At 44.2% G+C, this 15,879-nt stretch overlaps 1 protein-coding gene across 8 annotated transcripts in view; it reads right to left on the reverse strand.

Moving 5' to 3' along the window:
- The window catches only part of kmt2d (lysine (K)-specific methyltransferase 2D), a 28,935-nt gene extending 15,019 nt beyond the window's left edge, over window positions 1-13,916 (reverse strand). The window contains exons 1-34 of one of the 8 annotated variants that reach the window (XM_069527260.1): window positions 13,754-13,916; window positions 11,370-11,452; window positions 11,062-11,173; window positions 10,750-10,952; window positions 10,479-10,588; window positions 10,199-10,361; window positions 9,431-9,599; window positions 9,232-9,346; window positions 8,926-9,104; window positions 8,545-8,837; window positions 8,319-8,438; window positions 7,267-8,063; window positions 7,030-7,146; window positions 6,818-6,931; window positions 6,586-6,690; window positions 6,323-6,504; window positions 5,904-6,068; window positions 5,588-5,697; window positions 5,421-5,465; window positions 5,124-5,312; window positions 4,849-5,010; window positions 4,628-4,750; window positions 4,365-4,486; window positions 4,139-4,274; window positions 3,947-4,033; window positions 3,784-3,861; window positions 3,530-3,688; window positions 3,349-3,418; window positions 2,943-3,181; window positions 2,737-2,810; window positions 2,396-2,446; window positions 676-2,295; window positions 412-594; window positions 112-254 (exon numbers count right to left, since the gene is read on the reverse strand). In XM_069527260.1, coding sequence (XP_069383361.1) covers window positions 112-254; window positions 412-594; window positions 676-2,295; window positions 2,396-2,446; window positions 2,737-2,810; window positions 2,943-3,181; window positions 3,349-3,418; window positions 3,530-3,688; window positions 3,784-3,861; window positions 3,947-4,033; window positions 4,139-4,274; window positions 4,365-4,486; window positions 4,628-4,750; window positions 4,849-5,010; window positions 5,124-5,312; window positions 5,421-5,465; window positions 5,588-5,697; window positions 5,904-6,068; window positions 6,323-6,504; window positions 6,586-6,690; window positions 6,818-6,931; window positions 7,030-7,146; window positions 7,267-8,063; window positions 8,319-8,438; window positions 8,545-8,837; window positions 8,926-9,104; window positions 9,232-9,346; window positions 9,431-9,599; window positions 10,199-10,361; window positions 10,479-10,588; window positions 10,750-10,952; window positions 11,062-11,173; window positions 11,370-11,418 — 6,584 coding nt within the window. In that variant the 5' untranslated portion in view covers window positions 11,419-11,452; window positions 13,754-13,916. Of the gene's footprint in view, window positions 1-111; window positions 255-411; window positions 595-675; window positions 2,296-2,395; window positions 2,447-2,736; window positions 2,811-2,942; window positions 3,182-3,348; window positions 3,419-3,529; window positions 3,689-3,783; window positions 3,862-3,946; window positions 4,034-4,138; window positions 4,275-4,364; window positions 4,508-4,627; window positions 4,751-4,848; window positions 5,011-5,123; window positions 5,313-5,420; window positions 5,466-5,587; window positions 5,698-5,903; window positions 6,069-6,322; window positions 6,505-6,585; window positions 6,691-6,817; window positions 6,932-7,029; window positions 7,147-7,266; window positions 8,064-8,318; window positions 8,439-8,544; window positions 8,838-8,925; window positions 9,105-9,231; window positions 9,347-9,430; window positions 9,603-10,198; window positions 10,362-10,478; window positions 10,589-10,749; window positions 10,953-11,061; window positions 11,174-11,369; window positions 11,453-12,039; window positions 12,526-13,753 lie in introns of those variants that run through there. The other 7 variants (XM_069527257.1, XM_020089088.2, XM_069527258.1 and 4 more) reach the window with 7 other exon arrangements.
- Window positions 13,917-15,879: the final 1,963 nt, after the last annotated feature.

The raw sequence follows: 15,879 nt of genomic DNA on the forward strand, positions 1-15,879 counted from the left end.
TGAAATGAACAGAAGCTCAGGTTTCCTAGGTTACCATTATTTTAACAGTGCAGGAAAGTCAAATCCTACCATTCAATAGCAATTGTAAATCTGCTTCAAGAAAGCACTTACCTTAGTGCATTAGGATCCATGATGGCAGGGGTTCCTGTAGGTGGTGGGCGGATGAGCTTGTCCTCCATTCCTCCAACAGCCATTGGCATCTTCCCTGCCACAGAAGCCTGAGGTCCAACAGTGCTAGCAGCAGCAGTGCGATCCTAAAGCAAATAAAAACAAGAAAAGGTAAATGTTCCATTATGTTTACTTTTCACCATTCAACAAAGACCTTAGAATACAACTCTAAGACATCTTCTCAACTGCTGTAGCAAAGTGTAGCATTTGTTATGTTGGTGGCATCCTGTTTAAGACGTGTACCTGTGGATAAGGTGGGGGTGCTCTGTGGACTTTGTTGTCTTGTTGAAAGGCCCCCATCTCTCCCCCAGACCAACCAGGGGACACACTGCCGCCAGCAGCCGCAGCAGCAGCCGCCTCCTTCTCTTGTCTAATGGAATTTCTCTGCATTTGTTGTCTGATTAAGAACTCCCTCAGTCTCTGGCGCTAAAAAAACCCAACAAAGCACAGATAAACAAAACACCTGAGATAGTGCACAGAATGACTGCTTACTGACTGATAACTTACCTGTCTGTGCTTCTCCAGCTCAGAGGGGCTAAGGCCTACCAATGTAGGGTCTTGCACTGCTGACATATCAGGCATTTCTTGAGTGCCTTGCAAAGATGGCTGATGAGGTGTGTCTGAAGGACGGACAGCTGGTTGTTCTTGAGATCCAGAAGGAGGGGGGACCCTGGAACTGAAGCCGTCTGCCCCCATAGTCTGCTGAGTATGCGGCTGTTGTTGCTGGAGCTGACCCTGCACCAACTGACTCTGCTGTTGAGTTATGTGGAGGCCCCCCGGGCTGCGGCTGAAATTAGGAGCTGCTGATGGTTTACCAGAGAGAGGATCCCCTATTGAACTGTTTGTGAGGTGGGCAGCAGGTGCCTGGTTGGGATGAGGTGACCCTGTATAACTTGCTGTTCCCTCTGGGGCAACAGAGGGAGGACGAGGGGGTTTGTGGATAGTTGCAAAATGGTCTCTAGATTGTGGCCTTGGAGGTGGCTGAGAACAAGGATCTGGGGATTGGAAACGTTGGGTAGCTGGTGACTGGACATTATAAGCATCATTAGATAGTCCACCAGGAGTATGGGGAGACTGTGAGTTGCCCTGAGACTGCGGGCTGGAGGGCACTCTTGAGCATAGTTCCTGTTGTACAGGTTGTCTTTGGAGTCCAAGAGAACAACCGTCACCTGACTGCGGTTTCGGAGTTAGCGGTGACTGAGAGTGGGGTTCAGAAAAAGGGTGGGAGGGAGACTTCCTGTAGCCTTCAGAAAGGTGGTTAGGGGAAGCTCCAGGATGAAGTGCGCCACCCTCCCCTTGGTGCACCCGTGGCGTCATAGGTGCCTTGAATAAACCATCCCCAGACTCCAACATCCCAGCAGGGGAGCCAGAGGATAGGTCAGGTCTCCCAACAGAAGACGAGCGTGGAGAAGGTGCACTCATATCAGCCCTGTACTGTCCTGTGCTTGCAGGTGAGGAAGCCATTGCAGAGGGTGATGGGGATGAACCATACTCTGGTCGCCCCATCCCTTGTTGGGTTCTGAAAGGGTCTCCATAGTGAGTATTGTGGGGTGGCGAGAAGATGGGTGACTCCCCAAGCCCAGCACTTCTTGAATGAGGACTTTCTGGAGGTCCAAGGGACTCCTGAGAGCCATGGTGGGATTGTGGTAGATGTTGCTGCTGTAGCTGTGATCTGAAGTAGGGGTCAACCTGCTGAGCCCGTCGGGGTGTTCCAGGAGTTCCTGGTTGCATGTCAAAGGGGCCTAGACTGGCTGGCCGTCCCTGAGGAGGACCCTGTGGGCCGGAAGCAGAATAACCTGAGGAAGAGGCCTGTAAGGAGCTGGCTCCAGCATGGGAAAAGGGTGTGGATGGGTGAGAGTGAGAATGGGGTGACTGAGGGGGAAGCTTGGACAAGGGATCTGTCCGGATTTCAGCTGAACCCGGAGTCTTAACATGTCCATCTGAGAAAAATACAGAGGATGATCCTGAATCTGGAGGGAAAGGAAATGGGCTCTCTGCAGAGCTGGGCTGAGAAGGGATTGATGCAGAGCCTGAAGGTGGAGGGATCTGGAGGTGTAAACTGGGCCTTTCTCCCTTTACACGTCCTGGCTCTGTCTTGACTGGCCTGCACACCTGACTCTCTGCTTGCTGTGAGAATAGAAGAGAGGAAACATGAATCTACAGCTTTAATGTGACAAACCACATATTCAATTTAACGATGAAAATGGATGGTGATGCCTTAACTCACCTTCTGTGCCTTGTTGATCCTCTGAGCTGCTCGATTATCTTTGGCCTTTTGCTGCAGAAAATAATTAGATAAGAATATGGATAATCTTAATGCCAAATTCCACTGTAGTTCTGATAAACACAACCCTCAAGAAAACAGTACAGTTAACAATTATGTTTTGAGTTCAAACATTTTCAGTTTTTTATTTATAAATTGTTTTACTTTTTAAGTGATGGTAGCACTAGCCACTAGGTAGATTGTGACCAAACAAAAGATCAAGATTACTATATTTTAAGTTATAACATAGCTTAAGGAAACAATAGTTACATTAATATAAACCATGCCTTAAAAAAAGAACCTACCAGATATGGAGCCTTGTCAGCAGCTGACACCTTCCTCCAGATCTTCATGATTTGCTTACAGCGACTCGCCCAGTCTGTAACAGGAGACATATTTAACAGATATCTAACAGTGATATAATCCTTACTTTGAAAAAGCACAGCTGAATGGTCTAATAATATACTATGCTTGGTGGTGTAGTTTTTTTATTTTTATTTCCAACACTCACCTGGGTAGTCCTGTTTGAGGGTGGGAAAGTTGGTATTGGCATAAAGCACAGGGGAAATGGTTGAGAGTTCACCCAGCTCCTCATCTTTCTCCCAGCGCTGGAGACTGCGCTGGTTGTAGGACAGCCCATCACCCTCTGCCTCAGTGGGGGTTGGTGGGGAGGAGGGGGTTGCTGGGGTAGAGGGAGTCGCCCAGGGGCTCTCCTCACCTGCATCTGGACTGAACAGCCCTCCTCGGTCCCTGTACACCACATGAGACGGTATTAGATATATAAAATAAAGGGTACAAATGTGACAACATCAACAAGCTGCTTTTACACCATTATCCACAGCAGCAGTTATTGCAGACCTACATATTACAAACTGTAGTACAATAAAATGCTTTAATCAGTGCAATCATGGTCCTACCGCATGTCAAAGAACGGTGACTGAGAGAGGCCAGGAAAGGCATCCATCATTCCAGCAGAGGGCAGAGACCCTACAATAGATTTTCCATGTTTGAAACCCAAGCTGAACTTAATTTTAACTGTACTTCATAATCCTATAACAAACTTCAAAAAGGTTTTAATAATATGAACACTGTACACACCTGAGAGGAGAGCTCTCTGTGGCAAAGTGCTTCGATTGAGTTCTCCTTTACTGCCCTCCAAGATGGGGTTCATGCCCTCTAAAGAGGAGCCTTCTGACACTCCTAGAACCTTCCTGAAGAACTGCTCAGAGTCCTGACTGTCCACCCCTTGCACAAGACCTGTCACACAAAGACAGTAGCATTATGTTAACATCAGTTACTATTTCAATACGTTTGGATTGTGTACTGTATGGTATCCTCTCAGGGGGGATTACCTTCACTTTTTAGTGCACCAAAGTCATGACGATCTGTTGACGCCTGGTCTTTCAGCGACGAGGATGGTGCAGAAACTCCTAAAAAAGTGTAATTTTTTAACAAACCTAGATTTTCATCATAACCATAAAAATAAATCAGTAGCATCAGTGACCAGACACTTACCTTCACCATCTCCCTGAGCTTGGGGGGCCTCACCCCCCTCTTGCTTGATAGGAAAATGAACCTCTACAGCACGATCCTTCGCATCAGCTAGTGATAGAAGAAATAAGGTCAAACACACTGTACTGATCTTTTCCAAACACATAGTTTGACAAATACAAATGCATGTGTCACAGGTAAAGTTAGTATTCTTACTCTCTGGTGCAGTAGTTTTAACCCCTGATGGTGCTGGTAATGAAGGTCGGACAAGGCATGCACCTGACCTGTGCCCCGGGGATATCATCACAGCCTTCTTACTCAAGTCTATTAATGTCTTCCCAAAGAAAGCCTCCTGCAGTGAATTACAAACATTTAAGATATGAACCTTAAATCTGTGAATACCTTAAATTTCAAAGCTGTTAAAGGGAAAGGGATTACAAACCTGGAGATAAGATGGAAACATATCCTCCAGTTTGCTCTTCTTTCGACCTCGGCGTTTCTTGGCCTGTTCCTCGCCCTCCACTGGTTTTGGATCCATTATGTTATCCGTGTCAGGGTGGGGTCCTATGCATGCAAAACCAGGGACTTCAGTTTCCCAAATTAACAATGTTCACAAAAACATCAAAGACAGAAGTATGATCAAAAGTCATTCAAACAGCCAAATATTAGAAGTTATTCATTCAACTGTTTATTGTTGTGACTAACCTTCCTCAATGGTTCTTTCTATTGGCTGTCCATCTAAAGTAGTCTCTCCAGCCAGCTGGGCAAAAAATTCTTTCTTCATCCGTGTGTGACACTTTCTTTGTCGCACCATGAAGCCTCCAATTCCTGTTACAATTTAAAAATAAAACATTTGTTTACATTTCTCGATGCTCAGACATCTGTGTGGATGTCAACATGGTTTAATTAAATTCTAGGTTGCTCACCAGGCCTGTAAGGTTTCCGCTTTCTTTTTTTACTATCCTCCATCTCATCTGCTCCCCCTTTGAGATCAGCCATGCCTTCATTGCCTCCATCTGCCCCACCGTCTCTGTCAGGGCTCCCAGGGTTCTCCATCTTGGAATCACAGTCCATGGGCTCCCCACAGCCTTGATGTATGAGATTACATAGATTTTGTCTTGCATTAAGTCTTACATTAAAAGGAGCCTAATACTCCTGTAAATTGGCTAAACACGAATGGATGAATAGAGAGAACACAAACCTTTTCCATCCTCCCCATCTCCGTCGACCTCCCTCAGATCCATTCCATCAGGACCTCCTTCACAACATAGAGTCCCAAGACGGGAGCGACGCTGCCTTCTCTTGTGCAGGGGAGACATGGAGATGCTGCGAAGCAGGGACATACCTGATTCTGTCAGCCACACTCCCTCCAGCCGGTAGAACTGAGGCTCTGTAAAGTGACAATTGCATATGTGAATGATTTTTGTTACAAAAAACAAAGGATAACCATGCAGAATGTGTTCATGATAATAAACATGAATAAGCAAAATTCACTTACCTGGCTCTTTGATCTTTATTGAAGCCATAATGGCTGACTCTACTACTGTGAACAAGGGAAAAAGCAGGAAGAAAAAAAAAATGAATGTCTCCAGTAGACAAGTCTATTCTGTATAATCAACAATTTTCATATGTTCACTTTTAAAATGCTGTCCCTCTGTGACTTACCCACAGGTTTTGGAACATATGGAGTACAGGATGTGCATGCAAAGCCCTCATCAGAAGCTTGCTCCACCTCATCCTCTGTGTACAGACTCTCACAGACAGCATGGACCCATCTGCACAGGCACGCAGAAATACATTGATACGCACACTTTTCATCACAAATCACACTGCAAATCAAAGATGTTATGGAATAATTCATGATGTGAAAAAAATACATGAATAATCCATTCCCCACTTCTCTTCATTAGCAGTAGTCTCATGAATACCTCAGTTTCTGTGTCTGGTGCATGCGTGTGGAGTTCTAATGAGCAGTACCTACCGATCACAGTACTGACACTGCAGCAGCAGTTCCTCCTCCATGAAGTTCTCTCTGCATACTGGACAGGAGACCAGGCTGGCACAGGGGCCACAGTGGGTGTAGTTGTTCTGCCACTCACAGTGGAAACCCGGTGAGTTGGAACCACACTGCACACAGCACACACACCTGCACAAAAGTAATGATACACTCAGTAACAAATAGACAGCTAATATGCAACAACACAGATGCCACTGTGAGTGGAGCAACAACTTATCTGCTAGTACAGAACCAGGAAGCAGAGGGATGGGCCTCTGAATTGCTGTTGCAGGGCTGAGGCTTGTTTTACATAATATGCAAATGTCCATGTATTAATTTCCATTTGACCCCATTCAAAGCTGCAAAGCTGAACAAAGCATTGTTGTCTTTGAGTTCTTTTTTACCATTTGCACTTCCAACCACCCTTGGGTACAGTGTGCAAGGGAGGGTCCAAGCAATAGGTGTGATAGCTGACGTCACAATCATCACACAGCAGCAGACGGGAGGGGTCCGAAGCCTTTCCACACATTTCGCACACAATACATTCCAAACAACGCCAGCCTTTACGGAGCATCGTCTTGGTGATCTACAGAAGATACGAGGTTTAATCTATTTGGATGAACAAAATACAGTCATTTAAAAAGATAGAGGATATGGTTGTGCTTACTTTGCTGTTAACACAGTAAGGATGGTAACACTGGGCACACTGAGCACAAGCCAACAACTGCCCCTCCATGCCCTTTCCAAAACTGCCACACACAACGCACATGTCCTACAATAGAGGAGAGAATGTGAGAAGAGAGGAAACAAAGTCTTCAGCATTACATTTAAACTGTGGTTTTTGGCACAGCAAATGCCTCAGGGTATGTGAAAATGTCAAACTACAATCGGAGTTATACCTGGAGCAGGACAAATTTATCCGTGTTTGAGAAAAGAACAACTGTGTTCTGCATTGTGTCATCTTCCTCATCATCTTCATCCTTATTTATTCCAGTGTCTGTGGTCATGCTTAGCTGTAGACAAAGGGGACGAATTATATGTGATTATGACCACATTATAAAAGGGACTAAACATGAGGGAACATCTAAATGACATGTAAAGCACAGCTCACCAAGAAGGCATCAATGCAGGAGGCCATGGCTTTGAGGCGGGACCTCCCACCACGCCCTCTCCCTCCACCACCGCCGCCTCGAGGTCTACGTTTTCCAGGGAAACTATTACTTCGCCCCTAAAAAACATTTCAATGTCAGGTTGTATTGTGACAATGACATCTTAACAACAAGATCATGATTTACATTTAAATGTCCGCAGTTCAAGGATAATAAATCAATGAACAAGATTAAATTACATGTTTGACCCTTGAGCGGCCTGGGGATCCTCTGCGTTTCACCGTCTCTCTGTCACTCCTGAGCAGTTCAAAGGGAAGAGAATCATCAGTCTCAGTGAGCAAGTTATCTGTACGCGAGCGCCCAGCGTGTATGAGGCCAAGCTCCAGGGAGAGCTGAGGATCGGGTTCTCCTGGAGAGCCCAGAAAGCCACTGCTGCTGTCATCTCCATGGCTCAAATTAGACGTCTCATCTAGCAGAAATTCCTGATTAACTTCTTGCTCCTGCATTTCCTGTTTTATCTCAACATTATGTCCTTCTCGTTGCATTTGCTCATCATCATCTTCTTCCTCCTCCTCCTCCTCCTCCTCAGAGTTAGTAAGTAACCTCCCCTCCATGTCCACAGAAGAGAGGGTCTCTTGTGCATCTCCTGATGAAGACAGCAGAGAAAGAAAGTGCCGATCCTGGCATGGACTTTTTTCCCGCTCGTCAAACATGGGCAAATGCTCCGTTTTTACCACAGAGGCAAGAGAAGCAGGTAACTTTGGTGGGTCCTTACTGCATGTTTCTTCAATAGAGCCCCCCTTTATCAACTCTGGTGATATTTGTTCTACTAAGGGAGTAGTCTCCTGCTTCTCCACCTCCATGTTTTCAGGGCCCTGTTGTGATACTGGTGTTGGATCCACATTGGGGTCGTTTGACTGTGTCTCTGCTTTGGGGGCCTCAGAAATGGTGGCTTGGGTCACGTGGCAGACTGCCTCTTCTGCTCTGTCTTCATCAGCAGGTAGACAAGAGGACTCCTGTTCTGTTGTTGCACATTCTGCAAATAAGAATATGGAACAGTTAATAGTGTTATGATCTGTCATTAGCAGTGTTTCAGAGTTCGATTAAATCAATGGCTGTAGCATGCAGTACAGTTGCACAGACAGGGCAGGTGTTAAGCCAGGGTACAATGGTCTAAAAACATTGAGGATGTTCTGACAGGCCAACAGCGCAAAACATCAAGTTAGAGATCTTGTAAAAGAAATGTTTGTATCATCATACATATTAAAATTATAATGTGTTCTGAGTTTACCTGCAGACTCAATGGGAGCAGTGGGCTCCTCAGAAGTTGTTTCTTTTGCTGGTACCATCGGCTCCTCCTCCATGGTTCTCTCCCCAACATCTGTGGTCTCCAAGACTGCAGCCTCCTCCCCTAGAACAAAAAGTAGTTAGTTAGACACATCTCACACATTCATCCTTTTATTAGTCAACCTACAGGCAAAACTCACTCTTGACATGTTTTGTAAGTTTTGTCTTACCCAAGTCCATGGGTGTCTCTGTGTCAGTCGTAGCTTCTCCTTGACCCATCTCTGATTTGCCCATCTGTCCTGGTGTCACCTCTACTAAGCCTTTCTGCTCTTCTGTCACCACATCTGCATCAGTTTGAACGGTCGTCTCCACCAAATCTTCAATCTCCTCAGGTGCTACTCTGGTTTGGATCTCTGTTGTGTGTGGATGAGTGATAGACTGCTGATGATCCACCTTGCAAAGCAGGCAAATGCACTTGGCTTCTGGAAGCTCCCCCGGTAAAGCACACTCACTGTGCACCCACCTGAGACAAAGATCATCAAGATGAAATAATGAAAGACTGTATAAGTGGCACATAGAGCCAATAGTTATATCTAATGAAATGAGCTAACCTGTTGCACATGCTGCAGCATTGCAGAGCAACAGATGGGCTGGCAGCTTTGCTGCACACTCCACACATAGAGATGCGATGCCGCTGGCAGCCCTCACACACAGTGTAGTTATCAAACCACTGTGCCAAACCTGGCAGCACCAGTCCACGGACACCACACTCCGTGCATACACGACATCTCTGAAATACAGATAATGGGGATATAACGTAGAACAAAAAAATCAGATAAGCACACAAAATGAGTCTGTTTCAATTATCATGATAGGGGCATTTCTTTGCACGGAAGTGAATGACAAATGTGACCTACTCTGCATTTCCATGGGTCCGTAGGGAGAGAATCCATGGCTGGCTGGAGACAGAAGGTGTGATAGCCCTTATCACAGGCATCACATACCAACATTTTGGAGTCTTCTCCGGGTTGTCTAATAAAATTAAGAATCAAGACGTTACTTTTTGAAATGGAAATAAAGCTCATGTTAATTGTTAAGGCTCTTGTAATGGGTTACCTGCAAGTCTGGCACACTTTACACTCTGGGCATTGCCATCCTGCCCGCTGGATGGGCGTGGCACCAATCTCAAGACAAGCTGCATGATAATGTAGACCACAACCCGTACAGAACAGCAAGTCTGTGAGCTCACCCGCTGAGTCGCACACGGCACACCAGGCCTCTTCACCTGCTATAACAAACACACATTAAGTTTGCATTAAAAAGATTTAACAACATTTGAACAATTATTTATTTTTACTCTTCTGAGTATAACATGAAAGTCACCAGGGAATAACTGCAAGGTACTGGATGTTCAGAAAGTGTTCAGACCTCTTTGTTTTTCTACACCTTGACTGGAGTCCACCTGTGGTATATTCAGTTAACTGGACCTGATTCAGAAAGGCAGACTCCTGTGTATTTAAGTTCTAACTGAAAATTTATCAGAGCAAAAAAGAAGCCAATACAGTTGAAGGAACAGTCTTTACAGCTCAGAGACAGAATTGTGTTGTGGCACAGATCTGGGGGACTCAATATCAGATTGAGGGGAAATATAATTTGAATTAAGTTGCAACATCACAATCTTTTTTACCTGTCAAATTCTATAATAACGAAGACCAATTTTTTTCAAAGACTGCAGGACATCCACACTTGATTAGCACAAATTTTATAAAACACACATGTTATTCAACAAGAATTCTAGGAAAGCATTCCAGCTTTGTATTTCAAATGTGCACGTTTTATACGTTGAGCTTCCACCAAGTAACATCTTATATTTGGTTTTCTTACCCAACTCCTCAGCTTTGTCTATGTGTTCTGGACAGAGGAGAACCAACTGCTTCATGGACTGGAAGGATCCACTGGCTGCTGAGCAGGGGAAGTGGTAGAACCGTGAGCAGCCCTCAGCATGGCATGGAATGGTTGCACCCAGCCTTTTGCAGTATTCGCAAAGCTGAAAAAAAATATATCATGGTAACAATTAAGATTTTGGAAAGGAACCCCCTGTTAATCTCTGTATTTTCATCTGATACATCTAATTCTAAACCCAGTCTAAGGATAGTACACTTACCCGCTGTGTCCCTGAGATAACGGCCTTATCCACGTTCTCCAGCTCCTCATTCTCCATCCGCTTTACTCCCTCCGACCACACCGCACACCAATGATGAACCCAACACCCCCCTGTTTAATCATAAAGCTTAACATCAGTAATATCTCATAACCAAATTCAATTTTATGTCTGAACACTTTATTTCTTGTACATGTAACACATAATTAATTTGTAAAAATAACAATGTATTGTTTACTGATAAGATATAATAATGTAATATTTCAATTTCAACCTGAATCTTCAAAGAGAGCCGCCAGACAGGGGGAATTGGAAAATCCAATGGAAGACAGGTCATCATTCCCAGGTTGAGGCAGTGGAGAACCTGATGGCTTGAGGGTCGGCCGCTCTGAGGATGGCCCAAAATGTCTCAGTTCCTTCTGTCCATGCAGGCTCCGCTCCACACAGTTACAAAGCGCACAGGCTTGAATGTTCTCTCTGTACAATAAAAAATGAGATTATTTATAACATGAGTGAAGATTAATTTTTGGTATTCCTAAATGTAAGCTATGTATGAAAAATACACTTCAGATCTAAATGAACTTACACTGGTGTGCTGGAAGAGGCTGCTGTAACAGCTGGCATGTCCTCAGCACCAGGGAGGCCTTTAGACTGCTCCTCAGAGGAGACAGGCTGCTTTGCAGTGGCCCTGTCATCAGCTAGAAAATGACAAAATAAGAAAATAAAGAAACGGGAAGCATGAAACTGTGAGAATAAATGGATTTGACTAAATTGTATTCGATTTTTCTTACAGAGCAATTGCACATTGTGATATTATTCAACTTCATGAGGCATAGTGTACATCCACAATGGATGATGTGGGAGAATAAGAATAATTAAAAAATAAAACCATACCTGTTGGTTCAGAGTCATTCTCTTCGCAGTTTGATTTCTGCTCGTCCATCCCCTGTACCAATTTTGACCTCCTTGACAGAGATCTGAAATGTAGAGACACAAATAACCTTGACTTGTGAATACTAAGCAGAGGAGTAACAGTTTAATAAAATAATTCACAGAATTCACACATTCTGTGAAAGGCAGATGATGGTGACTGTGCAACTACCTTTATCTGTTATCAATGCATAATGATCAGAGAGAATAGATCTGATAATGAAATGACAGAAATTACTTGATGTGTAGAATTTACATTTACTCCCATTAAACTATTACCATCTACACTGTATGCAGGTGCCCACATACCAAAACAGAAAATGAAATGGTACATTAGCCAACAACATAACATGTGTTAAACATCCAGAGTCATTAAAATGCTTCTTTTTTTCTTTTATAAACGCATCAGCTTTCCTTCTCACCCAAAAGCACATTTAACATTAAACACCTATAACCAACAAAGCAACCAATTAAATAAATGTTATGTCCTCGGTTCTGCTGATTTCCTTGTGTTGATTTGACTGACGTTAGCTCTAATGCAATCGAGCTTCCTTGAAAACTCATGGAAATGGCACCAGTGTTACAGTAGACAGGTCGATCGGCAACCGCTTAAACGATTCAAGTTATTATTTACCTGGCAACGCATAATCATAAATCTGGACAACTGCAACGCAAAAAAGCCCGAAGTGTTGAAACTGAAACGGTGTTTTCCTAAATAAAACAACCGTAATACGGGATACACAAAGAAAACACAACTTCCGTATGTGGAACTTCCTGTTGCAGCGGACAGCTTTCGTGCAGAACCTTGGTCGCTCGCTTCATAGTTCCGCTATGACATTCAGGCCATATAAATACTGTAAAACAAACAACGCAGGACTGGATCGGCTCACTGTTATTTAAATCACATTGTTATTAACGCGAAGTCACAACAGATTATTACAATTGAAATTCCGGCAACAAACGATTCTTTACAAGGCGCCAATCGGCTTAAATCCCCAGTGTGTATTTGACTCTTTCTATATAAACACCCATCGGTATTTGTTCATCTGATCGTGAATCTCAATTTTTGGAAAAAACACGATGCTGTGCGTCCCGATCTAAGAAAGGCCCACACGACAATAAAGGAAGCAGTGTCTTTGCGATATAGATCGAGCAGAGTCTCACTGTGTTTCATTGGTTACACAATGAAAAATTGTGCCATCAAATCTTCCTTCTTTTCGAAATATTTCCTTTTCATTCTCACCAGTGTTGCTAGAAACAGGGCGATGTGCGATGACGCGTGTGTTTTAATGCATCCGAATAGAATCAATCACGAATAAACATCAGTATGTAGTGAATTAAAACACTGAACGTGTGGATATGCGTCTTGGTCCAAATGGTTAAAGGCTGCTTTGCATGTCTACAGTTGGTGTTTAAACCTCACTGGCAAAACTACTGAACACAACCTGCAACGCTACGTTAAACCGTGTTGAGCAGATGGCACCAGAAGCTGCTGAAGCGAACAGAGACGGACAAAATGAATTTCGCCATCAAACGTTAACGTTACATCTCCGTCATAAACGTGTCCGGTGGCAGCAACACCGGAGACGCACTTTCTCCTCGATAACAAACTACGTCGAATGAATCGCTACATAACCTCACTGGTGTTAAATAGCACATGATGTGGATAATTAGGCTTTGTCTCTGAAGATGAAGTTGGTGATGTGCAGAGCGAAGTGATGCCATGATGGCTAAGTTAATGTCTTAACACCCCGGCTAGCTAAGTTCACGTTAAAAGTGTTTACGTTTACAAATTAACTTTCGCGGTTAACGTGTTGTTATTTTAAACCACAGCAGTAGCGCATTGTGTGCAAAGGCTCGGTGAAAGCGACAGTGGTTTTTATAAGTGAATAATTGCAGCGCTAAGCACTATTTCTCAATGTAAACACCGACTTCAAAGGGTTGGTTCTGTCCAGAAAATAGCCATGTCCATGTTACTGGCAATGCACTGATACGGAAAAGCTACCATCTACCATCGGTGACGTAGCATCAAAGTGTCCCGAGAAGGTAAAACTGCGAGAAATACATTCACCCTCATGCACACGAGCAAACACTTCTACCAATATTAACCGGATACTTTGGTTTTCAAGCCGTGGACACGGCCAACGCAAAACATATATCAACCTGAAGTTAGCATCCAGGTAACGTCGCTAGTCCTCCAGAAAGTAGACGACCCCATCTGGTCGCAGCTAGCAGCTAAACGATTCGGGTAGCAGGGCTAACGTTACCCGGTCTAAGGTCAGGGTTGGTGTGTCTTTAGGTATGTCTGTTGCGAGAAGTTCGAAGAGGACATGAATAAAACAGCTCACCTCACAAAAACAATATCGTCTCCTCATACATCAGCAAAATCCAAACAGCCACACAGCTTCCCCGAATGCTGATGGTCGCTTCATTTTATGTACCGGACTAACGCTGCGGCTAGCCGGCTGGAGGGAGAGTGGGGGAAGTGCACGTCGGCGGAAGGCAGGCTGTGCGGTGATGCTAGCTAGCTCCTCGGCTAAAGGGATAATGCTACGGTTAGCTTGCTAACCAGCAGCTCGAGCTTTGTGTCGATTGGCCGTGCGCTGCCGGGGGAGCTGCTAAGCACAGAGACGAGCCTTCAGCCAGTCCCGAAAATGGTTCCCCAGCCTCAGGCAGTGAACCCAAACACTGCCCGCACTGCTCCTTACTTGTGGATGTAGCTTGAAATACTTTAAAAGCTAACATTAGCAGCTAGCATCTGTTCTGGAATCTCGCTTGCGAGGTCGTTGAAGCTGCTGATAGTTGAAACTCAATTACAGGCCCACACGGTGTTGACACATCAGTAAATATGTCTTTGCTGGGACTTTCAGTCCACTGGGGACACTGGTTCATTACATGTGCAGCTCAACTTTGCAGGGGGGACCCGTGTGTGTGTGTGGGTCACTGGTGTCTCTTCACTTCGCTGCATCTGTTCACACGGTTCTTCCACCGAGCTGCTAGCCGCTGTTAGCATTGCTAGCTAATAAGAACTACGTCAAATTAAATTCATGCAAACGAACGAGCGATCGAAGTGTTTCATGGCTTGTTTCTGGTGAAGTGTGTTGACAGCTCGGGTTCGGTGATGAATATAACGATGAGTGAGGTGGTTCACGATCACACGGTGGGAGAGTTTAATGTGCTGGGCGCGGGCCGCTGAATTACCGTGGATATTAGATATTGGGTCAATAGATTTTCGGATCCAGGGAAGCCATTTTTCATTAGATTGTTATGATTGTAAGAGCAAAGCAGCTCATGCCTCCGGATGAATGCGTTTTGATGAATGTGTTTGGTGGAATCAGAGGCGAGGGGATTGAGATCGATCAGGTTGTAATTTACTGATGCAAATTCACTTTGTTAAATAATCGTGGTTTTTCATTTCCTATCCCACCTCTGATTATTTATCTGGATCTGAACGAACGTCGATCAAAACAAGGCGCGTAATGTCAAGTAAACCTCTCGACATGTTCTGACCCTGCATACATCTGAGGCTACAATGTCACTTCCTTGTTTCCCAGATATTTCCCCCACATAACGACACGGAGATGAACAATCAGAAACATAGGTCATAATAATGCTGTGTTGAAAACATGCTCAGCCTTGCAGCAGAGCACCATCGCTCCACTTCACAACCCTGACAGTTCATTAGTGGATATCGACTGGATGACCTTACCAATATTTTTTAAATTATTAATTATTCCTTCATGTGATGGGACTTCAAATCTGAAACCTCAGCTAAAGTCGAGGAGCAAACCCGATGATAACTGTGGGTGAACATAACACAGATGCTGTGGGGGTGGGATTATGTTGTTGGCCTCCATGTGTTTGTTTTATCACTGTGAGAAAATCACAAAGGCATGAATGACCCATGAAGGATTGGTGCAACAAAGCTGCTCTGAGTAGTGCTCAAGTGCTTAATTGTTAGTTTTAAAAGTGGCTACTACAGAACAACATACTGTAATATTTATTTTCTATAAAGTAATCCCAACAAAGCAGCTATGTAGACAGGGTATCATGGTACATTTATTGTCCCTGAGGGGCAATTTGTCTTACAGCCAGCAGAACAAACACACAATCAGTGGACATATATACAACATAGAAACAACAGAAATATCAAGTGTATAAGTGTATGTTTTATAAGTGTGGTATAGTCCAAAATAATCTTCTGGGGGATTTTTTTTGTCTGTCCTGTAGATTTTGGAGCTGCACTATCAACACTTGCAAACTATCTTGTAGGTTTATAGTCGTTCTTAAATCAAGACACCGGCCCCCCCATGCCATCGTCGTCATGAGCCATACTGTGAACCAAAGGCCAGAGGCAGTGCATGCAGTTAAGCTCGGCAGTCAATGGTATTATCCTGTGAACTCACAGAAAATTAGATTAGTTAACAGTTTGTCCCATTATGAGACATTATGAGGGTCACAGCTTTAATCCACA

The sequence above is a fragment of the Paralichthys olivaceus genome, chromosome 6 (genome assembly GCF_024713975.1).
Source record: "Paralichthys olivaceus isolate ysfri-2021 chromosome 6, ASM2471397v2, whole genome shotgun sequence".
NCBI lineage: Eukaryota > Metazoa > Chordata > Actinopteri > Pleuronectiformes > Paralichthyidae > Paralichthys > Paralichthys olivaceus.